General features: G+C 51.2%; 1 protein-coding gene across 1 annotated transcript in view; it reads left to right on the plus strand.

The window, feature by feature from the left end:
• Positions 1–24,371, plus strand: part of NCAPD3 (non-SMC condensin II complex subunit D3) — a 73,639-nt gene extending 49,268 nt beyond the window's left edge. The window contains exons 24-34 of the mRNA XM_060250462.1: positions 5,807–5,944; positions 7,413–7,546; positions 10,066–10,265; positions 11,149–11,259; positions 12,526–12,702; positions 14,890–15,047; positions 15,413–15,543; positions 15,670–15,744; positions 22,400–22,474; positions 22,598–22,655; positions 23,510–24,371. Of these exons, the coding sequence (XP_060106445.1) occupies positions 5,807–5,944; positions 7,413–7,546; positions 10,066–10,265; positions 11,149–11,259; positions 12,526–12,702; positions 14,890–15,047; positions 15,413–15,543; positions 15,670–15,744; positions 22,400–22,474; positions 22,598–22,655; positions 23,510–23,621 (1,369 nt within the window). The 3' untranslated portion in view covers positions 23,622–24,371. The remainder of the gene's footprint in view (positions 1–5,806; positions 5,945–7,412; positions 7,547–10,065; positions 10,266–11,148; positions 11,260–12,525; positions 12,703–14,889; positions 15,048–15,412; positions 15,544–15,669; positions 15,745–22,399; positions 22,475–22,597; positions 22,656–23,509) is intronic.
• Positions 24,372–25,188: the final 817 nt, after the last annotated feature.

The following is a 25,188-nucleotide window of genomic DNA, read 5'->3' on the forward strand; positions in this document are numbered from 1 at the left end:
ACAAATTCGCACGGCCTTCCCCCTTTTGAGTCTGGACCCCACGCTTCAATCACCTCCGTCCTGATTTCTTGCAGCTTGTCTTCATTTGGGTAACACCTGCAAGGTTTCTTTGGAGAAAAGGTCAACTCAAAAGGGTCCTTCCCACCACCACCTCTCCCCCACCGCTTCTTCTCTCCCGCTGCGCTGAAGGCACGTTCTGTGGAGGGATAGCAGGCTTGCTGTTTGATGGGAAATACATGTTAAATTCAGAGGCTTGGAGTGGCAATAATTGGAGTCGAGGCTTAAGCTTAGCAAAAGAAGTAAAGTTTACTAGAAAATCAGGGTTTGTAGAATCTTTCGGGCTCAAGTGCCGTGTTCTACTGGAGAAAGTTTTTCTTCCAGAGTTTTTCTTTACTAGAAAACATCAGGAGAGGGTACTTGGGATAAAAAAGAAAAACAATTTAGCATACCAGCTGGTCTAACCATGTCTGTCCTACACGGCTACAACCCCTTTGTCTCACAGTTCTTCTTCCCAACGAGCATTTCTCCAGGAAGAAGAGCAATTCAGCTTTGCATACAAGATCACAGCCATTTCACACCTAACCTCCTTTCTGACCAATGTTGCATTTACATCTTTCCCGGGTAAAGGAGATTGAGCTCACAATTGGGTTTTAGGTTACAATACATCACTTCCTCTATCAGGTAAACAAACAGTTAACTCTATAACGTCTGGAATGTGCATAGCTTGTATTCCAACACTTTTTCCTTTTGGACCCGTCAGCTTCGCATCTAGTCCCATGGTGCGGCCAGGTGACACGCAGGGGCAGCAGTCATAGGGCTGATTCACTGAGGCATCAGAATTGCTCCATGAATCAGCGCCAGCTTTAATTGACTAAAGCAGCTGGGCCGTTCAGCGTGCCCGTGTTTATTTTTGGAAGCTCTTTTGCTTCCGTTGAGTAAGAAGAAATAATTAATGCTTTGCCCAGCCTTTGCGTTGTTGGTGGAAATACCTTTTAAGTGTCCCGCAGATAATCTTGTCTGCAAACACAGGACACATCCTGGAAGGATGGAAATGCCAGTCGCCTGGCTCGATCGGAGGGCTGCCCTGCTCTGACGTTTTGTCTGGACGCAGGCCGTCGCTGTCCGCTGCCTGTCTCCAGCACCTCGCTCTCGAAGATATATTGCCTCTGCGCGTGAGAGTCCCGTTTAATTAGCATGCCTAATGGCCATCTGGCTCATATTTTGTTCAACCCACCTAAGCTCATCAGCTGCTCTGCGTTTTGTGCGACAGTATTTTGTCACTTTCATTTGCCACGACCTGGATGGGCCCCGGCTAGCCTGATCTCATCAGATCTCAGCCGCTAAGCAAGGTCGACCCTGGTTAGTGCTCAGATGGGAGACCACAAAGGAAGTCCTGGATCACTACTCAGAGACAGGCGATGGCTAACTAAAAGCCAGCATGGTGTGGTGGTGGAGAGTCAGAGTAGTGTTTGGGAGACCCAGGTTCATCTTGTGCTGTGGAAGGTTGCTGGGCGACCTTGGGCCTGTCACACGCTCTCAGCGGAACCTACCTCTCAGGGTTGTCGTGAGGGTGAAACGGAGGGCCCTTCTTAGTGATGGTCTGATACAGCAGGGCCCTTCTTAGCGATGGCCACAGGAATAAACAGTTCGAAAAGGGGATTAGATTTTTTTTGGAGGATGTCCATCTATGAGTGCCAGTTTGGTGTAGTGGTTAAGTGCGTGGACTGTTATCTGGGAGAACCGGGTTTGATTCCCCACTCCTCCACTTGCAGCTGCTGGAATGGCCTTGGGTCAGCCATGGCTCTCACAGAGTTGTCCTTGAAAGGGCAGCTTCTGAGAGAGCTCTCTCAGCCCCACCTCCCTCACAGGGTGTCTGTTGTGGGGGAGGAAGGTAAAGGAGATTGTGAACCACTTTGAGATTCAGAGTGAAGGGCGGGATATAAATCAGATGTGTTCTTCAGTGGTTACTAGCCATGGTCACTGAGGGGAACCTCCACATTCAGAAGAACTAAAATTCTGAATCCCAGAGCCAGGAGGCAATATCCAGGGAAGGCCTCAGCCTCTATGCCCTGTTGCTGGCCATGCAGACAAACTGGTCGTCCACTGCATGAGACAGGATGCTGGACCAGATGGACCATTGGCCTTATCCAGCACGGTTCTTATGTTCTTAAGGCCAGGACATCTGGATGGCTGCCTCCCTCCATACTCTCCGGCCTGCCACCTAAGAAATGCCTCCTAAGCCCTGCTGTCTCTGCCCCTGCCTTCATAGGTGAGGTGGATGGTAACTACAGACAGGGCCTTTTCTGTGGTGGCCCCCTCACCTTTGGAATACTCTCCCTTGAGGCTTGCTTGGTGCCTACTTTACCCTTGATCTGGATAGCCCAAGCTAGCCCAACATCATCAGATCTCGGGAGCTGAGCAGAGTCGGCCCTGGTCAGTATTTGGGGGGGAGATTGCTAAGGAATAGCAGAGTCTCTATGCAGAGGCAAACAATGGCAATCCCCCTCTAAACATCTCTCGCCTTGGAAATCTCACCAGGAGTTGCCAGAAGTCAGCTGTGACTTGACAGCAAAATAAATAAATAAATGCCAGGCCAAAACATTTCTCTCCTTTTGTTTTACTGAGACTTTTGAAATTAATGAGGGTTTTCCTCTTTCCTACCTTTTTCAGTGGCATATTTCCGGTCTGAAGTCTGCTTTGTGGATAGTTTTTATGCTTTTTGGGTCCAGTGGCTCATTTTAAATTGCTGTATTAATTTTAACTATAAGTAGCCCGGAACAGGACTCTGAAGAGGCAGAATAGAAATCTTCTATTCTTCTAAATAGGAGGACATCGCTGCCCAGACCCCAACAGCCAGGCAGGTTGAGATGGGAGGAAGTGGCCCTTTAAGTATTTTGGACCCAGGCTCTTTAGGACATTAAGGCTGTGATCACACAGACTAAATAACGCACTTTCAATCCACTTTCAATGCACTTTTCAACTGGATTTTACTGTGTGAGCTGGCAAAATCCAGTTGAAAGGTGCCTTGAAATTGGGTTGAAAGTGCATTATTTAGTGTGTGTGACTGCAGCCAAAAGGTTAACACCAACGCCTTAAATTGAGTCTTGTTACTGCCATGTTTCTCATTCATCGTGGCCCATTTCCCCGTCTCCACCCCCCTGCCCCAGCATAGCAGCCTGTTCTATTTTTTGTCGGAATATAGCAATGAGTACTTTCTCCCCTGGCACCGATCGGCATCATCTCTGAAAGCCGTCCCTGCTGGGATGAGGGTCTCCTCAATAAACGCCCGCATGTAGGGGGTCCCTGCAGGTTTTTTTTAACGTTGTACCTAATCACTGCGGGTTCCCGGCGCAGACGCGGGCTGAGCCGACCCCCACTCTTTAATGCAGCCTCGTTAGCATGAGCGACTGCTGGTTAATTATCGCAAACACTGTAATTACTGTCGGTGTTTACTGTTCAATTGTTTTATTTCTCTCTTTAATCATGTTGAATTATAATTAGAAAGCAAAATTGCAGGATGGGCCCTGAAAGGAGTCCTGGATAAGGAACTGGCAAGAAAAGACGCTCGCGTGTGGCTTTGGCGCCACGGCTGTTAAGCAAGGCTCGGATGGGAGGGGGGCTGTCCTCTCACGGCAGTTCTTGTTCCTCTCTGCGTTAATTTCCTTGTGCAGAGCACTCTGCTGGTCGCTCTCACCCTTGTAGACCCCGAGCACGGCAGGCTGCCAACGTGAAAGTGTGCCCGACTGTCAGTTTGGCATCTGGTTCTTCTCTGAATGTCTGGAAAAGGGTTAAGCGTCAGAGTGGTATGAAGTGCGTCCACAGTGCAGCTGTTGTGCGGAAACATTGGGTTCCATCACATTAATTTCAAAACTGAAGAATATTAGCAATGCTAGCATTCTGCTAGTCATAAAAAAGGTAAAGGAAGTCCCCTGAGCAAGCACCAGTCGTTTCCGACTCCAGGGTGACGTTGCTTTCACAATATTTCCATGGCAGAGTTTTTAGGGGGTGGTTTGCCATTGCCTTCCCCAGTCATCTACACTTTCCCCCCAGCAAGCTGGGGACTCATTTGACCGACCTCGGAAGGATGGAATGCTTCAGCCAGCTACCTGAACCCAGCTTCCACTGGCTACCTGAACCCAGCATTTTCAGCTAGGACTGCAGCTTACCACTCTGTGCCATGGGGCTTTCTTGAGCAAGCTGGGTACTCATTTTACTGACCTTGGAAGGCTGAGTCAATTTAGAGCCCGCTACCTGAACCCAGCTTCCACTGGAATCAAACTCAGGTCATGAGCAGAGTTTGGACTGCAGTACTGCAGCTTACCACTCTGCACCATGGGACTTCCTTCTGTTAGACATAGGAGGAGGCTAAGAGTTGCGGACGGGGGTGATGATGACCATATGACAGGGGCTCCCAGCCTTGGCACAAGGGACCAGTTTCATGGAAGACGCTTTTTCCACGGACCAGTGGGGGGAGGATTTTGTCGCCCCAGGCTGCCCCCCCCCCGCCTGCATCCCATCTTTAAATGGGGGAGAGACTGGGGCTGTTTCTGCCACCTCCCTGCCGGGAGGCCAGGCAGCAGAAGGCCAATCTGCCTCCCCCTCCCATTTAAAGACTCCCACCAATCAGCTGATTGGCAGGGGTCTATAAGGGGTAGGCTAAGGTCACAGCAGCGGCAGCCCCTTCTGCCGGCCTGGGACCCGGGCAGGTGAAAGAGGTGGTGCGGCCTCACTCCTGCAAGGGGAGGCAGCTTCGGAGTGAGGCCACACTGCCTCTTTTGTCCACCCGGGTCCCAGGTGGGGGTGGTGTGGCGCCTCTGTCTTGCTCCGTGGCCCGGTTGCTAGCAAGCCACGGACCGGTACCAATCTGCAGTGCGGTAGTTGGGGACCCCTGCCTTATGACACCAGCTATTTCCCATGGACTTTGTGATTTCTATGCTTGAAAGTGCTGTCGAGTTGCAACCAACTTACGGTGACCCCCGTAGGGTTTTCAAGGCAAGAGATGAACAGAAGCAGTTTGCCGTTTCCTGCTTCTGCACAGAGGCTCTGGGTTTCCTTGGCGGTCTCCCATCCAAGTAGGGCCAGGCCTACTTAGCTTCCAAGGGCTGAGAAGCTCAGGCTACCTGGGTCATCTAGGTCATGGGAAAGGTCCTGTGATTTTAGGGGCCAGAAACGTCTGCGATGAATAGCACCAGATTTACCAGCTTGTCGAATGAGGCGCTTGATTCTAGTCTGTGCTTGCAAAGTCTTGACTTCAGAGACGTTTCGCTGTTGATGTGGAGGAGTGGTTTGGAGTGGGGGAATCCCTCCAGGGCATTCTGTGACGATGCAGCACATTGGCACCTTGGCAGCATCATTTCCTCCACACTCTTAGACCAGGAGTGGGACAGCGGTGCTTCGGAAGGGAAGGACTTTGCTAGATTCTCTGTCACAGCTCACATCGCCAGCGCTGCCTTGGGATTTGCCTGGCGAGGGTGGAGGCGGGTCAGGAGTGGGCGCTCAGCAGGGGGGATGCGATGCGATAAGAAGTTTGCCTTCCAGAGTTGTCATTTCCTCCCAGGGAACTGATCTCAGGAGACTGGAGGTCAGTGGAAACCGTAGGGTGACTCTAGGGCTCACCCTGGAGGTTGGCAACCCAAGCTGCTCATTCTTGGGAGAAGGGGCTTCAAGGACCTTTCGCTGATCTTTGAGTCGCTGTCCGAAGACCTTGTTCCTGTCCCCGTCGGCCTGCATTCAGCTAAAAAGATGGCCCTAAGATACAGGGTGGGCTTCCTGAAACTGATTTCCTTTCTCCGTTTCCCTCTCGCAGCCTCGCAGAGTTCTGTTTAGTGCATCTTCTGCTCAAGAGGAATCCAGCCATGTTCTCCCAGCACTTCATCGAATGCATCTTCCACTTCAACAGCTATGAGAGACACGAGAAATACAACCGGTTCTCCCAGAGCGAGAGGTCAGTGAACACAGAGCTTGCATGAATGTTAATGGCCATCGGGTGCCTCTCAGCAGCTGGGTGACGGGCATCGGGGTTGGAGGAGGAGGGTGCTCTTCCCAGAGAGGGGTGGCCTCTCCGGGAGTCTTCACCGATCCAGAAGTTCTCCCTGCCAGTTGTCAAGGAGCGTATAGCCGTGGCATTCTCCTCCCTTCCTCTGCAAAGATGTAAAATATACTGTATATATCAGGCGTCCCCCTCAACATGGTGCCCACTGACACCTTTTCTGGCACTCGTCAAGTGTCTTTAGAAAGCGGGCGGGGCCAAGTGGGGCTTTTGCCCAGCAAGGCTTCTAGTTGGCCATTGGAGATTTTGATTGGCTCTGCAGAAATGTTTTTTCTTCAAAAATGGTACTTTGGCGGCAGCTGCTTCCACAGTGCAAAGGTCTTCACTGTTCAGCAGTGCAGCTCAGCAGCCATTTTGTGGCTGCGCCCATCTCACTGTCAGAATTCCGAAGGCTCCCATTGGCTAAAAAACAGTTGGGGACCCCACCACACATTATCCTCCAATGTCAACAGAAGCAGACAGCCTCTGAGAGAGCCAGTTTGGTGTAGCGGTGAAGTGCGCGGACTCTTATCTGGGAGAACCGGGTTTGATTCCCCACTCCTCCACTTGCACCTGCTGGAATGGCCTTGGGTCAGCCATAGCTCTGGCAGGAGTTGTCCCTGAAAGGGCAGCTGCTGTGAGAGCCCTCTCAGCCCCACCCACCTCACAGGGTGTCTGTTGTGGGCGGAGAAGATATAGGAGATTGTAAGCCGCTCTGAGTCTCTGATTCAGAGAGAAGGGCGGGGTATAAATCTACAGTCGTCGTCTTCTTGAAGTGGGAGGGATCCATCAAAGTCCTGTTCCTGGGTGGGAAGCTGCCTCAAAGGGCCGGCCCTAGACTGTCTGGCACCCTAGGCAAGGCTAATGTCTGACACAGACACACACCGTGCTGATAACATCACCAAGTCACTTGGGGACACCCAATTCAGCACCCTCAGAAGGCCAGTGCTCTAGGCAGTCGCCTAGTGATAGGGCCAGGCCCCGCTGCCTCAGCCTTCCACCCCCCACTTCCTGTTTCCTTTCCATCCCTTCCAAATAACTCCTGAACAGGTGGGCGGTTGGTGAATTGCTGTCACTACCTGTAGAGCCAGTTTGGTGGAGTGGTTAGCTGCGTGGACTCTTTATCTGGGAGAACCGGGTTTGATTCCCCGATCATCCACTTGTTCCTGCTGGAATGGCCTTGGGTCAGCCATGGCTCTCACAGAGCTGTCCTCGAAAGAGCCGCTTCTGTGAGAGCTCTCTCAGCCCCACCCACCTTGCAAGGTGTCCGTTGTGGGAGGGAAGATAAAGGAGATTGTGAGCTGCTCTAAGATTCGGAGTGGCAGGTGGGATATAAATCCAAAATCCAATATCTTCTAGTGATTCTGGTGATCATTTGTTACAGGGAGAAAAAACTGTTTTCCCTGAAGGGCCAAGCTGACAAAGGGAAGCGGATGCAGATCTACAAGTTCCTGCTGGACCACTTTACAGACGAGCAGAGGTTCAACATCACCTCTAAGATCAGCCACAGTGTTTTGGGTATGGCTGTGGCTTTCGGCATATCCCAGGAAACATCAGCAGTGGGTGCAGCTGGGCCTGGGTTAAATTGCAGGGCCTTTGTAAAATACCCCCACGCCTGTGCGAAGTTCACTTCAGCTGTGAGTGATCTTAGACCTGCGGCTAGGTGTCAGCCTCCCCCATCTTTCGTGCAGTATTAGCCCTCTCTGCAGAGTTGTAGTGAAGGCTGCTATGATCATGTGCATGAAGCACATTAAATGTTCAGAAGCATCCAGTTGGCAGTGGGCATTTATCATTAGCAGCTCTCCACACAGGAACTCAAAAGCTTGCACATTGGTACGTGTCGTGGCTCAGTGGCAGATATCTGCTTTGGATGCGGAGGGTCCCAGGTTCAATCCCCAGCATGTCCAGGTGAGAGGACCAGGCAGTAGGTAAAGTGAGAGATCCTCTCTACCAGAGACCCTGGAGAGCCGCTGCCATTCTGAGTAGACCATACTGACCTTGATAGACCGAGGGTCTGATTCAGTATCAGACAGCTTTGTGTGTTCATGTGTCATTGGGCTGGTGCTAATCAGCAGGAACTCCTTTGCATATTAGGCCGCACACCCCTGATGTAGCCAATCCTCCAAGAGTTTACAGAGCCTGGATCTAGGGGTCTTAGTGGATAATACGCTGAACAACAGTGTGATGCAGTGGCTAAAAAGGCAAATGCAATTTTGGGCTGTATCAGAAGAAGTATAGTGTCCAGATCACATGAAGTGATGGTGTCGCTTTACTCTGCTCTGGCAAGACCTCACCTGGAGTATTGTGTTCAGTTTTGGGCACCACGTTTTAAGAAGGATATAGACAAGCTGGAACGGGTCCAGAGGAGAGCGACGAAGGTGGTGAGGGGTCTGTAGACCAAGTCCTATGAAGAAAGATTGAAGGAGCTCGGGATGTCTAGCCTGGAGAGGAGGCGGCTGAGAGGTGATATGATCACCATCTTCAAGTACTTGAAGGGCTGTCATGTAGAGAATGGTGTGGAATTGTTTTCTGTGGCCCCAGAAGGTAGGACCAGAACCAATGGGTTGAAATTAAATCAAAAGAGCTTCCGGCTCAACATTAGGAAGAACTTCCTGACCTTAAGAGCAGTTCCTCAGTGGAACAGGCTTCCTCGAGAGGTGGTGGGCTCTCCTTCCTCGGGGTTTTTTAAACAGAGGCTAGATGGCCATCTGACAGCAATGCGGATCCTGTGAATTTAGGGGGAGGTGTTTGTGAGTTTCCTGCATTGTGCTGGGGGGTTGGACTAGATGACTCTGGAGGTCCCTTCCAACTCTATGATTCTATGATCCGGGGTGTGAGGCCTAATATGTAAAGGACTTCCTACTACAAGAAAAAGCCCTGGTGCTAATAAAGTTATTAAATGGATTCTGGTCTCTTGGGCCAACATGGCTATAAACAACTTGACTGCATGAGACCTTTTCGTAAGAATGATCACTGAAGTGTCTATTTTTTTTTGGGGGGGGGGCGGTGTTCAGATCTATGTATTTGTGTGGGATATGAGCCCTTGGTAGAGCGCACATGAGTAAACGTCAGCTGGGGCTAGCGATGATGCACAACCTTGTTTTGTGACGATCTGCCTCTGCATTTCCACCCCCCCCTCTGAAAGAACAAGAAAAGGAAAGCTGACGGTGTGTTCTTTCCCTTCACAAAATACCTGCTCCTGGCATTAAACAAAAAATCTGAGTCCAGTGACACCTTTAAGACCAGCAAAGTCTAATTCTGTGTGGAAGCTTTTGTGTGCATGAGAGTCTGAGGACTGAACCTGGGACTTGAGAGAGAACAGGGTTTTTCCCCCTCCCTCTCTCATGATGCTAGCACTCAGGGGCACCCAGTGAAGCCAACAGGCAGTTGATTGAGGGGGCACAAAAGTAAAGATGGCTTCACTCTGTGAGCAGTTAAAATGTTGAATTCACATCCAGTGGATGTAGTGAGGGCTTTTTTCGTAGCAGGGATTCCTTTGCATATTAGGCCACACACCCCTGATGTAGCCAGTCCTCCTGGAGCTTACAGTAGGCCCTGCACAAAGAGCCCTGTAAGCTCTTGGAGGATTGGCTACAGCAGGAGGTGTGGCCTAATATGCAGAGGAGTCCCTGCTACGAAAAAAGCCCTGGGAAGTAGTAATGGTCGCAGGCAGGGATGGCTTTAAAAGGGGGTTAGACAGATTGATGGGGAGAGGTTTAGTGTCTGTTAGCCGAGGCGATTAAATGGAACTTCCACATTGAGATGCGCTAAACCTCTGAATCTCACAGCCAGGAGGCAGCATCAGGGGAAGGCCTCGGCCTCTCTGCCCTGTTGTTGGCCCTCCAGAGGAACTGGTTGGCCCCTGTGTGAGACAGGATGCTGGACTAGATGGACCAGTGGTCCGACACAGCAGGGCTCTTCCTATGTTCTTAAGAGACTTTCTGCATGCCTAGAAGATGCTCTGCCACGGAGCTCCCGCCCCACTGCCTAGAAGCTGCGGACGTAACTGCTGCTTCTTTCTCTGCCTCTGCTCCCAGCATGCTTTGTAGATGAAGTCCTCCCACTGGACATGGAAGCCAGCGAGCTGCTCTCAGACACCTTCGAGATCCTGAGCTGCAAAGAGATCAAGCTGTCGGCCATGAGATCCAGACCGGAGGAGGACCTCCACCCGGAGGAAGACGAGATGGCCATGGCCGACGCCGTCATGCAGGTGGCCCAGAAGAAACTCATTTCGCAAGTGAGTGCTGCAGCCTCCACGGAAGCCTGCCCAGCACAGAAAAATTTAGTCCAGATCGTTAGAAGTCGGCTGCAAACGCCTGTAGCACCCTGGGCTGAGAACTCTTTCTGCATTGCTGTGCAGTTCTTCCCACAGTTACCTACTCTGCAATTCTAAACACAGTGTGCAGATTTTTAAAGAAGTGCAGCGGTACAACAAGCAGAATGTTGTCACGACAGAACAAAAAATACACACATTGATTGATTGTTCCAGTCCAGGGATGGCCAAAGTTGCTTAACGTAAGAGCCTCATAGAATAAACCTCAGATGTTCAAGAGGCACATGAACATCAGATGTTTGAGAGGAGGGAGGGAGATGAGGGAGGGAGAGGTGGAAAGAAAGCAACTTGAATTTTAAATGCATTCTCCAAGCCGCCAGCTGGCTTGGCTTGGAGAAATGATTTAAAGAGACAGATGCCTTCCCCAAGCCAGCCAACGGGGCGGTGGGGGCTTTGAGAGCCACACAAGACGTGTGAAAGAGCCACATGTGGCTCCCGAGCTGTAGTTTGGCCACCCAGTCTATTACGACAGGCAACCATTTTTTAGTAACCAATTTGCAGTGTTTCCTAATCTGTTCCTTCCGTAATATGTCAGCTTGGCCATTACAGCAATTGTCTATTATTCTTAACACATTCTGAAATTGGCCGTTGACATTGCTACAGGTGCGGCTTGATTTCAGGGCATTCCATAGTGACAGCTTGAGTCCTTTAAAGTCATGATGCTTTGGAACCTCTCCGGGACCCCTTGCCTGAAAGCACTTCTCCAGTGGCGTACAGCATCTCTCTTGCCTTCAGCGGAGCAGTCCCTTTTACCTGAACGCGCCTCTCTGTCCGATTCGACCCACAGGTTCAAAAGAAGAACTTTATCGAGCACGTCATTCCAATCATCACTTCGCTGAAGACCTTGTTGGAGCAAAGCCGGCTTCCGGCATCGAGGGACCTCATGAACTACCTCCGGGTAAACATTCCTGTCGGCGCCCTGCAATCTGAGGGCGCCTCAACCTCTGACCTTCTGCCTCCTCCCCGCCCCCCCCTTAACCCTCCCCTCTCCTGCATCAAGGAGTTCCAGCAGTGAGGGCTGAGTGCACCAGCCAGCTTAGTATTATTTACTTCTTGGCAGGCCTCATTTTGGGCAGGAGCTCTGGAATTTCTAATTTTTTTATTGTGCTCGTTCTTTCTCTCTTCCCCCACCCCAAATATTTGCTTCTGGGCTCCGGTGTTCAAACCTCCTGTGATAATTTTCCTGAACTCTTAAGATTTGGCAAACTTTCTCATATTTTTTCCCCACCAAAAAAAAAAGGGAAAATAACCAAAACGTATAAAAAGCAGACAGATTGAAATCTTCTCGTGCCGCTGTGGCCACAGAGGAGAAAGTAATTTCAAAAGTATGATGAGAGTAAGGTTTTATTATGACACGCCTGCAGTGTGTCAAGCTGGTGTTCTTTCGCCCTGCCGCTGGGACGGGAGGGGACACGGTTGTCAAGAGTTTCTGCATTGGCTTAAATCGGGGGTGGGGAACCTTTTTTCTGCCAAGGGCCATGTGGATATTTATAACATCATTCGCAGGCCATAAAAAATTATCAACTTAAAAAACAGTGCTTCGCAAAGGGAGAACAATTCAGGCCGGCAAAATTAATGCAAATAATTGTTTTTCTATTTGAAGTCATGTGGGGAGAGCCTAATCTGACGTGCACAGACACACACACACACACGGCCTGCTGCCCTAGGCAAATGCATAGGTCCAGGGCTTTTTTGTAGAAAAAGCCCAACAGGAACTCAGTAGCATATTAGACCACATCCCCTAATATTAGCATATTAGGTCACACACTTATTAGCAGATTAGGCCACCCCATCTGGGATAATCAAGTGCAAACTGAACTGTGATAGTAACTTTTCCAGGCCTTGCAGCAATTCTGGCCAGCCAGCCAGGCCCCAGGGAGGCTGCTGCACAGTACATCTGGGCCCTGTGATCCCTGCCTAGCCCTGGGGAGGCTGCTGCACAGCGCGACTGGGCCCCATGATCCTCGCTGGCCAGCCAGGCCCCAGGGAGGCTGCCACATGGCTCGTTTCAGCCCAGCAATCCCCAAGGACCACACCAAGTGACTTCGAGGGCTGCATACGGCCCTCGAGACAGAGGTTCCCCACCCCTGGCTTAAATGGAGGCCCGAAAGCAGAGCCGAGGAACCTCCCTTGAGCCGCCTCTGCCTCAACTTGTGTCCTCCAGGAAGTGATGCAGGACTATCGGAATGAAATCAAAGAGGTGTTTGCTGTGGACAAGCAGCTGGCTGCCGAGCTGGAGTACGACATGAAGAAGTATGAAGAGCAGCTGCAGAGGGAGCGGGAGCCAAGCCCGGAGCTACCGGAGGAGCCAGATACACTCCCTGCTCAGGTGGCAGCACAGGTACCAACTCCCGCCATGTCACAGTGGGACCAACGGTGCCATCCACCACCACTGCAGGCCTCTGGGAGGTTCCCCAGAATGCTGGTTCCACCTCTCCCCGCCCAACCCTCTCCAAAAAAGCCCTACCAGCAAATCCAGTTGTTTCACTGTGAGGTTTTACAAGCAGCTGCAAAAGCCAGCCTACTCGGAGCGTGTGCAAAGCAACCTCTTTGCCCCAGGCTGACACAGGCAAAAAGCAATGCCATGTACTCAGGGGGGAAACGGCTGCGTTCTTACATTTGGAAGATGAAAATCTCAATTTAAACCAGTCCTGCTGTTCCTCTTGCAAATCGAGAGCCAAGTAATTGTGCAGGCTCCTTTGAGATCATGCCCTGCAGGGTCTAGGTACATGGCAAACAGGTGTTGCTTTTACGCTGTTTTAATCATCACATGAATCCCAGGATTTGCAAGGGGACCAGAGAATTTTGCAAGCTCCCCTCTCAGAACTACAATTCCCAGGGTTCCCTGAGGCAAGAAAATCACTCCTAAATTGATTTCAGGTCTGTTTATTTTTTAGTAATGTTTTTGCCTTGCCTTTCTGCTCTGTCTGGTCCCCAATGCGGGGGGGCATGCCCTCCATCTTTTTTTCTGACTCTTGCTGGACCATGGAGATCTGAGTTTGGATTCCCACAAAACCTTCTGGATTTCATTCTTTCTCAGCTGAGCCTGCCTTGCAAAGCTGTGAGGACAGACTGGCATTCTCCCACCCTGACCTCTTTAAGAAGAGACGCTAGTCCGCACATGTGTGATTTCCCTCCCCTGCACCAAGGACTATGTAAATGCAGTGATTACCGGGGTGGGGGGGGGGGTTGTGTCAGGTTATGAGCTTCCGTGAGTCAGTGAGTGAAGAAGTGAGCAGTGACTCACAGAAGCTCACCCCCTGTCACAAATGTTGTTAGCCTGTAAGGCAGGGGTGTCAAACATGGAGCCCGGAGGCCGAATTAGGCGCTCAGAGGACTCCTATTAGGCCCCCGAGCAACTGGCTGTCATCTGCTTCCTTCTCCCTCTCTCTTGCTTCTTTCTGCATAACAGCTTGCTTTGCAAGGCTTGCTCAATCACACAGGAGCTACAGAGCAAAGCCTCTATTTTCTCCATTGGCTGAGGAAAGGGGGAGGGAGACTTTGCTTTGCTAGTATCTTTCAATTGCACAGCAGAGCTACTGAGCCAAGCCTATCTTCCTTCTATTGGCTGAGGCTCCTCAAGCTCCTGGCCCCCTGGGGAAGGATGGAAAGAGCCAGAGCTTCCTTTGCCTAGTTCCCTGGATCCCATGGGAGAGATACTAAGAAAGCACCTTTAAGATCAACGAGTGCTAATGTTTTAAGTTTGTTTTGTTTGTTTTTTAAATCTTTAATTGTGTTTGTCTGTGTCCTTTATATACTCTGCTGCCTAATCTTAAATAGGCACACATACGGCACGGCCCAACATGACTCCGCCCAATAAGGTCTCATTTATGTCAGATCTGGTCCTCATAATAATAATAATAATAATAATAATATTTTATTTTTATATCCCGCCCTCCCCGCCAGGCGGGCTCAGGGCGGCTAACAGACATGGGGTCCCATGATTCACATTAAACAATAAACAATATAACAGGCATGGGAGTCCCATGATTCACATAAAGCATAGCAATTTAAACATTAATTACAAATAAGTTATTTAAAATACATAAAACATATAAAATAGGTGCTAAAATAATATAGTCCTGATGTATATGAGATGGCTAAATATCTGTTCGTTCGTTATCAGGTTCTGTCTCAAATACCACAAGATGTCTCAAATGCCAACTGAAAAAGAAATGTTTTGCAAGCCCTGCGGAATTGGTTCAGGTCCCGCAGGGCTCGCACCATCTCTGGAAGGTCATTCCACCAGCGAGGGGCTATCACCGAGAAGGCCTGCTCCCTAGTGGCCTTCAGCCTAACTTCTTTTGGCCCAGGGATTGTTAATAAATTCTGGGAACCAGACCTCAGTGCTCTCCGGGGTACATATGGGGACATAACAAATGCTTTGAGGTGCTGTTGAGCTCTTGCTCTTTTCTGCTGCTACGGACAGACTCACACGGCTGCTGCCTGTCTCGATCCGAAGCGGAGTGGTTCTCCTCTGCCTCAGAGGCCAGACACTTGAGCATCCTCCATTTCTCCTTTCCAATAGCGGTCTCCCAGCTCTGAGAGGGCCGAGCTTCGCGGGGACCTCCACGATGCAGGTTCTCCAACCACCCGAAGAGACTCCTTGCCGCCGAGAGCTGCTCTGCCGCCTTTATCGATGGGGTTTCTGACGCCCCCCGCAAGAATCCTGAAGCCCAAACCCAGGTACGGAGCTCGGAGGACTGAAGGGAGAGCTTCTCGCCTGAGATCAGCATATCTGGGCTCCCCTTCCTTGGAGGCTTTTAAACAGAGGCTAGATGGCCATCTGACAGCAATGAAGATCCTGTGAATATAGGGGGAGGTATTTCTGAAGCTCTTGCATTGTGCAGGGGGTTGGACTAGATGGCCCTGGGTGTCCCTTCCAGCTCTGTGACTCTATGACCTGACAAGTCGCCCAGTTACACTCCTTTAAGGGCCAGACTGCTATAAGTGAGACTGTCCTCTGAGCACTGGGAAGTTTCACCCCAGGCTGCTTGGCCCACCCTGGCCGGGAAAAAGGCCTAGCGGCATTTCTGCCGTTTTCTTCCTAGGAGGATGTCCCTGAATACCTTCGCCATCCTCAACTCGGCTAAAAAGGCCATGGAGGCAGCCAGAAAGCAGCGCAGCAGGAGCCTCAGCGGGCAGCCTTTGTCTCCGGAGAGTCAGCGGAGCAGCAAGCAAGGTGAGGTGTCCAGCAGCAGGTGGGCTTTTGCCTGGCAGTTCTAGAGCCAAGCCAGCAGGCAGGTCCTTCCCAAGCTGCCTCGCTGGATGCGTTTTGTGCCTTTCACGCTTTTCTCATCTCTTTCAGTGACCCTTAGCAGCCTAACCCAGACGTCTTCCGAAGGTACCGTCCTCCACGGCAGAGCCATCAGCACTCCAGAGAGTAAGTTTCCCAAACTGGTAAATTATATGTCCATCTGAGCTGGGATGGGCAAGTAGCATAGGAGGGGTAGGTAGGGTCGACGTCAAGGATCATCTCGCTCCCGGGGCTGTGGCTGAGCGGTAGAGCCTCTGCTTGGCACGCGGAAGGTCCCAGAGTTCAATCCCCTGCAGCTCCAATTAAAAAGGACTGGGTAGCAGGTGACGTGAAAGACCTCTGCCTGGATCCCAGAGAGCCACCGCCGGTCTGAATAAGCAATGTTACTTATTTATTTGCCGCATTTCTACCCAGTCTTTCTTCCCACCGGGGACCCAAAGTGGCTTACATTTTTCTCCTCTCCTCCGTTTTCTCCTCTCCAACAGCCCTATGAGGCAGGTTAGTCTGAGAGTGTGTGGCTGGCCCGAGGAAATCCAGCAGGCTTCCGTGGCAGAGCGGGGATTCAAACCTAGTCCAACCCCTCTAAGCACTCCCCCACACTGACCTTGATGGACCAATGCGGACTGATCAGTATAAGGCAGCTTCCTGTGTCCATGTGACTATTGAAGCAACAGTCACGCTTGTCTTAGATGGTGCTTCCCAGTACTGATTGCCCACACTGTAGTTGCACAACACAGGCAGGATAAATAAGAACATAAGAGAAGCCGTTTTGGATCAGACCAGTAGCCCATCCAGTCCAATACTCGGTGCCACACAGTGGCCAAAACAACCCCCCAGGTGCCACCAGTGGGGCCAAGACACTAGAAGCCCTCCCACTGTGCCCCCCCCCAAAACACCAAGAATACAGAGTATCACTGCCCCAGACAGATCCATCAATATACTGTGGCTAATAGCCACTGATGGACCTCTGCTCCATATGTTTATCCAATCTCCTCTTGAAGCTATCTACGCTTGTAGCCACCGCCACTTCCTGTGGCAGAGAATTCCATGTGTTTAATCACCCTTTGGGTGAAGAAGTAGTACATAGTGCTAATTCTGCTCCTTGGCATCTTCCTCCCTGGCAGTGTTTCTTAAACTATTTTGGGTTCTCAGGTAGGGGTGGGCCTTCAAAACTATCTTCTGGGGTCCCACCCAGCTCCAGGTGAATCTGTAAAGATGCTTGTGCATGGTCAGTGAGCTGCTGGCTGCATGCAGAGAGGCCTGTCGATTAGGGTATTAATCCCAACTCTGGCACGAGGAGAACAGGATCCGTATCTCCCCACTGCTCCAAAACCAGGTACACCCTTAAAGCAAAGCAGTAGTTCTTCCCCAGCTTGCTGCTCCCAAAACACCATGCTTGAAGGGATGCAGTCATCCCCACAGATCCAGCACAGCTCAGCAACAGTCCTCTGCCCAGAAGCATTCTCTCCGTTTAAGCCTTTGCTAGCAAAAGACAAAGGTTCCACCTGTCTTGAGACCCTGTCTTATGTCCCATGTTGGTATTGAACAACAACTTCGTTGAGCATGTTTGGTGTTGTGGCGAACTGCACGGGCTCTTATCTGGGAGAAACGCGTTTGATTCTCCACTCCTCCACTTGCAGCTGCTGGAACGGCCTTGGGTCAGCCACAGCTCTCCTAGGAGTTGTCCTCGAAAGGGCAGCTGCTGTGAGAGCTCTCTCAGCCCCACCCACCTCACAGGGTGTCTTTTGCGGGGAGGAGGAAGGTAAAGGAGATTGTGAGCCGCTCTGAGATTCAGAGTATAGGGCAGGATATAAATCTAATATCATCTTCTCCTCCTTCTCATCTTCCTCCTCGTGCTGCACGTGTAACTCCTGATTAAGGCCAAGAAATGCTGGTTTCCTTATTTTGGCACATAGGCTGCGTGCACAAAGTCCTGGATTCATTCTCTGTTACCTCCATTTCAGGAACGATCCCAGAGAACAAACATCACTGTCTAACACCTGTCTAACAGGGAGGGACGCTGGTTCAGTGGTAGAGCATCTGCTTGGTAAGCAGAAGGTCCTAGGTTCAATCCCCAGCATCTCCAACTAAAAAGGATCCAGGCAAGTAGGCGTGAAAAACCTCAGCTTGAGACCCTGGAGAGCCGCTGCCAGTCTGAGTAGACAATACTGACTTTGATGGACCGAGGTTCTGATTCAGTATAAGGCAGCTTCATATGTTCATATATATGTTCATATGTTCACCTTACAGACCATTGCCACTTAGAGTAGAAAGTACTCTACTAGGAAGACGATATGGAATTTATACCCCCACCCTTCGCTCTGAATCTCAAAGTCTCAGAGTGGCTCACAATCTCCTTTATCTTCTTCCCCCACAACAGACACCCTGTGAGGTAGGTGGGGCTGAGAGAACTCTCCCAGAAGCTGCCCTTTCAAGGACAACTCCTATGAGAGCTCTGGCTGACCCAAGGCCATTCCAGCAGGTGCAAGCGGAGGAGTGGGGAACCAAACCCGGTTCTCCCAGAGAAGAGTCCGTGCATTTAACCACTACACCAAACTGGCTCTCAGTGGCCGACTTGTAGAAGCAACTTCCCATGTTCGTTCAGCCTTGCAAAGAATTCTGCTGAATTCACTGACTCCCACAAGCTTTTCCTAGCCCTCCTTCCCGTATGTGTCTGTCACTTATTTGCCATACATGAACAGCCTGGGGGGAGAAACCTTAAAAGAACCAAATGACTTATTTATGAAAGCTCCTGGTCACCCGGCGGCAACCGTGACTCGCCGCAGGGAGACCAGGCCAACGGCCGCTTGTCAAATCTGCACTCCAATGATCGACAGCCACACTGGCTGCAGACGCCCTAAGCTTACGCGCCACCCTGCAGAAAGCCGTCCTTTTCCCTGACTCAGTCAGGTCGACGAGCTCAATATTAATCCCATATGTCGTCTTAACTTCCCGTCGTCTGCTCTGCAGAAAGTCTTGGGATGCCACGGCCGAGAAAATCTTCCCTGCCTTTCTGCCCAAGGGGATCGCACTGATGCTGTGCTTAAATGACATGTGCGGGAGGGAGGGGACCGCTAATCCCACTGCAGGGCCGGGGCTTAAAATTCCTGCTTTGCTTCCGAGCTGCGTGTCTCATTATTGCGGCCTGCCTTGGCTTGTCTGAAGCTGTCACCGGCATGCCGGCTCAGGGATTGGACCATTTTCCTTTCTCTTCCGTCGCTAGTGCCGAGCGCGGTTTGCCACCCATAACCGCTGCTGTCAGAGCAAGCGGCGTGTCATGCCTCTGTGGATAAGCCCCTGCCTCCCTCACCTTCTCCGCTCCTGCTTTTCGAAGCACAAATGCTTCAGAGGAAGTGGGAGAGGATAAACCACCTGACAGCAGCTCGCGAGCATCAAGGGACGCAGCCGAGCCATTTCTGACATTCGGAGCCTCGCAGGGCCGCCGCCGCCCATGTCGCATTAGGGGAGGAACACTTAGCAACATCATGCGCAGCCCCGCTGGATCAAACCAGGGCCTGTCAAGTCAGATGACCTGTTTTCAGACAGCGGCCAACCAGATGCAGGCCACAGAAGCCCGAGCCGCCTGTTTGGCGTAGTGGTTAAGTGTGCGGACTCTTATCTGGGAGAACCGGGTTTGATTCCTCCACATGCAGCTGCTGGCGTGATTTTGAGTCAGTCGTTATTCTCTCAGAGCAAGAGCAGTTCTTGGAGAGCGCTCTCAGCCCCTCCTACCTCACCGGGTGTCTGTGGTGGGGAGGGGAAGAAAAAGTAGATCGTAAGGCGCTCTGGGACTCCTTTGGGTAGTGAAAGGCGGGGTATAAATCCAATCTCCTCCTCGTCCCCCCCCGCCACCGCACAAGTACTCAAAGGTACTCCGCTTCTGAGCATGGAGGTTCTGTTGAGTCATTGCAGCCAGTACCCATTAATGGACAAATCTTCCATGATGTTGGTCGAAACAAGCAGGTGTCTGGAAGTGCTTGTGTTGCAGAAGCATGCCTCACCAAGCCAGTCCTGGTCTATGCCTCCCGAGAGGTCTGTGGCACGGCCCCTGGCCCCAGATGTTTTACACACGGTCCCAATCAGGGCTTCGTTTTGTTTTGTTTTTCAGCAGGAACACAATTCCAGCTGGCTTGGCATAAGGGGTATGGCCTAGTATGCAAATGAGTTCCTGTTTAGCTTTTTCTACCAAAAAAAGCCCTGTGTGAAATAATGGTGATGTCAGGGGGTGTGGCCTAATAGGTAAATGAGTTTTTGCTGGGCTTTTTCTATTAAAAAAGCCCTGTATGAAACAACGGTGGTGTCAGGGGGTGTGGCCTAATATGCAAATGAGTTTTGTTGGGCTTTTTCTACCCCCCCCCTTGATCCTAGTGGTGATGGCGGGTGCATTGGCACCGGGATCCAGTGTGGCACAGTGGTTTAAAGCGTTGGTCTAATCTCTGGAAGGCTGAGGTTCAAGTCCCACTCTGCCATGGAAGCTCACTGAGTGACCTTGGGCCGGTCACGCTTTTCCCGCCTCACAGGGTTGTTGTGAGGTAAAATGGGGGACAGGAGAATGATGTAAGCTACACTGAGGGGAAAAACTAGGGTATAGATGAATTATTAAATAAACTAGGGAGATGGTTAGCCCCAGTAGTGAGTGTTCTGAGAAAGCTGCTGGTGCTTCCCTTCTGAATGCTGCACAGTGTCCTCAGGGCAGTTGCCCGCTCTTCTTTTTCTTCTTTTGGGGCAGTTCATAGGTCTTCCTTCCAGCATACAATAAACTGTGCTTGTAGAGAGAACCAGCTCTCTCTCTCGTTGAAAAGTCTCCTCTTTCAAGTAATCCGAGAGTGGGTTTTCCACTCTCCACAGGCAACCCCTGGAGTGTTGTTGGGGTTTTTTTGCAAGCTTGATTTCCTTGTTTTGTGGTCATAGACATTCCCTGATAGAACGGAAGCATATTTGGCCTTGTTATGGATAGAATTGCCCTTTATGCTGTCCCTGGCGTCCTGGCCTGCCCAGCCCTTTCCGCCTCCCTCCAGCAGGCGCTGCCACACGTGCTGCAATATCCCTCATTGCATTTCTGCAGCACTGTGCACTAGTGTCGTTGCTCTTGCCTTGCACAGTTTGTGTGTGTGTGTGTGTGTGTGTGTGATACATGCATACCCCCAAGCGGATCTCAGGTGTGTGGAAGGAGGAGTCCCTTGTGACTTACTGCCAGCTCCTTAGCGTTAGGTTTGATTCCCGTTTGCTGTGTGGTTTGTCTTTAAGGGCCTTGGGGTCCTTCTGGGCATTCATCCTTAAGGCAGAGTGAGCATCACAAAGCATAAGAACATAAAGAGAAGCCATGCTGGATCAGGCCAATGGCCCATCCAGTCCAACACTCTGTGTCACACAGTGGCCAAAAACCCCCAAGTGCCATCAGGAGGTCCATCAGAGGGGCCAGGACACTAGAAGCCTTCCCACTGTGCCCCTGCCAAGCACCAAGAATACAGAGCATCACTTGCCCCAGACAGAGAGTTCCAACAATACGCTGTGACTAATAGCCACTGATGGACCTCTGCTCCATGTGCTTATCCAATCCCCTCTTGAAGCTGGCTATCCTGTGGCAGTGAATTCCACAGGTTAATCACCCATTGGGTGAAGAAGTACTTCCTTTTATCCGTTCTAACCTGACTGCTCAGCAATTTCATTGAATGTCCTTACGGCACTAGGTAAGAATCCCCGGTGTGGCCAGTGTGGGCTGTAACGTAGCTTGCACACTTCTTGGGGATAGAGACCTGTGTGGCCGTTGCAAAGTGTCCCGTGCCTAGATGGTGTTAACAGGGCCTGCCCTAGACTGTCTGGCACCCCAGGCAAGGCTAACTTCTGGTGCCACCATCTGCACTGATGATGTCCCCGAGTCACATGGGGGTGCCCAGTTCGGCACCCCAAGAAGACCAACACCCTAGGCAGTCGCCTAGTTTGCCCAGTCGCACAGCTGATCTTGGGTGTTATGTAAATCTGCCAGACAGTATGGCAGGAGAAATCATACAACCAGGCTTGCTAGTAAAGATACAAAATTAACTCCTAGCTTCTTTGCCCATGTACACCTATGTTGGTTACCTGTGACCTAAAGGAAATCAGCGCTGCCTTCGCACCATCCCCAACATCCACTGGAGTGACTTTGTGACCAACACTGAAGTCCTCAAGCGGGCGGAGGTTACAAGAATCGAGGCATTGCTGTTGAAGACGCAGCTGCGCTGGGCAGGGCATATCTCCAGGATGGAAAACCACCGCCTTCCCAAGATTACCCTGTATGGCGAACTTTCCACCGGCCATCAAAATAGAGGGGCACCAAAGAAGAGGTACAAGGACTCCTTGAAGAAATCCCTTGGTACCTGTCGCATCAACCATCACCAGTGGTCTGACCTAGCCTCAGATCGCAAAGCATGGAGGCACACCATCCACCAGGCTATCTCTTCCTTTGAGAACGCACGCATAGCTGGTCTTGAGGACAAAAGGAGATCGAGGAAGAATCGTACTGCTACAGCACCAACCCCAAATCAGACTTTTCCCTGCAGCCACTGTGGCCGGACCTGCCTGTCCCGCATTGGTCTTGTCAGCCACCAGCGAGCCTGCAACAGACGTGAACTACTGCACCTTTCTTAAATCTTCGTTCGCGAAGTCAAGCCGAGAGAGCAAGAGAGAAAGGAAATACAGTTTTTTTCCTTCAAGTTTGCAGTTTCTGTTTGCCACCAGCCTGTGCTATTAACTTGCAGCAAACCAGCTAATGCAAGTATATATATTTGTGTGTGTTTTCCAGAATCTATTAACAACGTGACTTTTGGCGCTGGAGTCAGTTACATCAGCCTGACGGGCACGCCCACTTCAGCTCAAGGTCTGTTGTTCCTGGTCCTAATATTATGGGTTGTCTTCTCTTTGTGGGGGGAGGGCTTGTATTTAAGATTAAATACAGGGAAGGTTTGAGCACGTGCTGATGGTTGCGATGTTCTGCTTGCAGAAAAACGAGCCCGGGATCAGTCAAAAGAGATTGTTTGTTTGGCAGCCCCCGATAAGCCGTAAGTAGAACAGACGTCTTCCGCAGGGACAGTCTTTTAAGTGTAGAAAGGCAGCTCCTGCCAGTTCACTGGCAGCCGGATGTGTCTGATGCGGATTGCAAGTGGTGATGGGCAGGGAGTGGGTTCTACTTTGTCACTGGCCAAAGCTGTAGGTTTTCTGAATCCGGCAGTATCCGCACCCAGCGCCAAATTGCCCAGCCTGTATTCCACCACATTCCAAAAGGCACAAAAGTTGTCTTAAGAGAGGATGACAGCTGACTTCTGCCTGTTTCTTCCTTTTTCCACAGCAGACGCCCTTCCCCAGTTTTGTTCCTGAAGGTTCATTAGCCCGTAGGAACCAGTTTAGAACATAAGAGAAGCCATGTTGGATCAGGCCAGTGGCCCCTCCGTTCCAACACTCTGGTGTCACACAGCGGCTAAAAGCCAGGGGCCATCAGGAGGTCCACCAGCAAGGCCTGAACTCCAGAGGCTCTTCCACTTTGGGGCAGTCTTTGTGGGTTGCATTGGCGGGAGGAGCAGCAGAAATCGCTGAGTTCTCTTAAGAAGACTTAGGAACGGTGCAGTTAGACACAGCGATAGCGGTGGAAAATGCTGTTGAGTTGCAGCCAGCATAGGACAGCCCTGTAAGGTTTTCAAGGCAAGAGATGTTCAGAGAGGTGATACTGCCGGTGCTTGTCTTTTCATAGCAGCTCTGAAATTCCTTGGGGGGGTCTCCCATCCCAGTACTTACCAGGGCTGACCCTGCTTAGCTTCAGAGGCCTGATGAGATGGGGCTAGCCTGGACTTTCCTGATCAGAGCATTGTAGCCGCTACTGGCTGTCAATAACACCCGGTTTCTTTGCATAACCTTGTAGCTCCTCACAGCCCCAGCCGTGGAAGGTTAACTCTCCAGGGAGGAAAAGCTGCACGACTCGGACAGGGCTGAGGAAGTTCAGTTCCAAGACTCCCCTGAAGCCAGCCAACTGACGCCGCGACATCCGCGGGAGGCAAAATCTTGTACAGAAGCAAAATCATGGTGTTTATAAAGCAAGTCCTTTCCCCTCCCCCCCACCCCTCGGAATCTCTTTGCAGACAACAGCTTTGATCCCCGTAAATACTTTTTCTAGATTTTCTATGCTGTTATTGCTTTGTTTTTAACCAGAATGATACAGATCTCTATTTTGGGACTGGTCTAGGTCCTACGGTGCCAGGAGATACGGTGTCTGGCCGTGTCACATAAATTGTTACTCGCCGCAGAGCAGGGCTGCTTTCAGGCTGAAGGACTCGCTCGACCCGTTCACGGAGGCGACTGGTTTCAGGTCGAAGGGGCAGGTCTGTTGGTTGTGCCTGCTGCTGAACCGAGATCGTGTGTGGGATCTTCCTGTACCTTGCTCAAAGCATAAGCTAGCTTAATTTTACCCTTGACATGCACTCATGTCCATCTGCTATCTGAGAGACAGCTTTCCATAGACGAAAGGCTTGAGCCGGCATAGAGAGACCCTCTCAGTAAAGGGCAGCACAGAAGGATTAGTCTTCCAAGTCGCTGGGGGTGGGTGGGTGATGAGCTGTGGGTACAATCCAGAGCTCCAGGTGTAACTCTACACACCGTAGCTTGTGCCCTGTTTCTCTAGACAGTCCTCCGGTTCTTGCCTGAATAGATTATTTCCTGGTGTCGGAGCAGGTTCTGACCTCCAACTGTTTCAATGATATGCACAATAAATAACGAACAGACCCCCACGGCCAGCGTTGCTTGCTTTGACTCAAAACTTCCTTTCTTTTTGAAAGTCTCTGCTTTCAGACCGCTGCGTTCCCTCTCTCGCCGAACTCTTTTGTCTCCACCGTATAGATAAACAGCCAGAGATTCAAGGGTAGAGTTTTGCTTGGCAAAGAGAACTTTTGTTTCAAAGGGAAGCCGCATCGGCCTGCAGTAGACCAGCTAGAACAGTGGTTCCCAACCTTTTTGTGGAAGTCAATTTTTCCATTGGGGGGGGGCGCGGCACTGCCGTTTTTGCCATCCCAGGCTGCCCCCTACTCCGTTCCTGCCCCCCCATGGGGGTCATTAAATGGAGGAGAGATTGGAGCTGTTTTTGCCGCCTCCTCGCTAGATGGCTAGGCAGCAGCAAGCCAATCTGCCTCCCCTTCCCATTTAAAGACCCCTGCCAATAGTTGGGGGAGGGGTGTCTATAAATGAGGGGTAGGCTAAGGTCACAGCAGTGCTGCCCCTTCCGCCAGCCTGGAAGCTGGGCAGACGAAAGAGGTGACGTGGCCTTGCTTTGAGGCTGCCTCCATCACAAGGCCACAACGCCTCCTTCGTCCACCCGGGTCCTGGGCAGGCAGGGCTGCTCCGCCTCGCTCTGTGGCCCAGTTGCTAGCAGGTCATGGTCCGGTGGTTGGGGACCCCTGAGCTAGAGGAGCCCAGCAGCACCTCAGCCACCAACAAAATGGTCAGGGTGGGAGCTTCCGAGAGCCAAAGCTCCCTTCACCGGATACGGAATCTTGTTTCTGATCAGGCTTCTGGGTCAAAGCGGCAAAACACTCTCTAGGGATGCGGCAG

The sequence above is a fragment of the Heteronotia binoei genome, chromosome 12, assembly GCF_032191835.1.
Source record: "Heteronotia binoei isolate CCM8104 ecotype False Entrance Well chromosome 12, APGP_CSIRO_Hbin_v1, whole genome shotgun sequence".
NCBI lineage: Eukaryota > Metazoa > Chordata > Lepidosauria > Squamata > Gekkonidae > Heteronotia > Heteronotia binoei.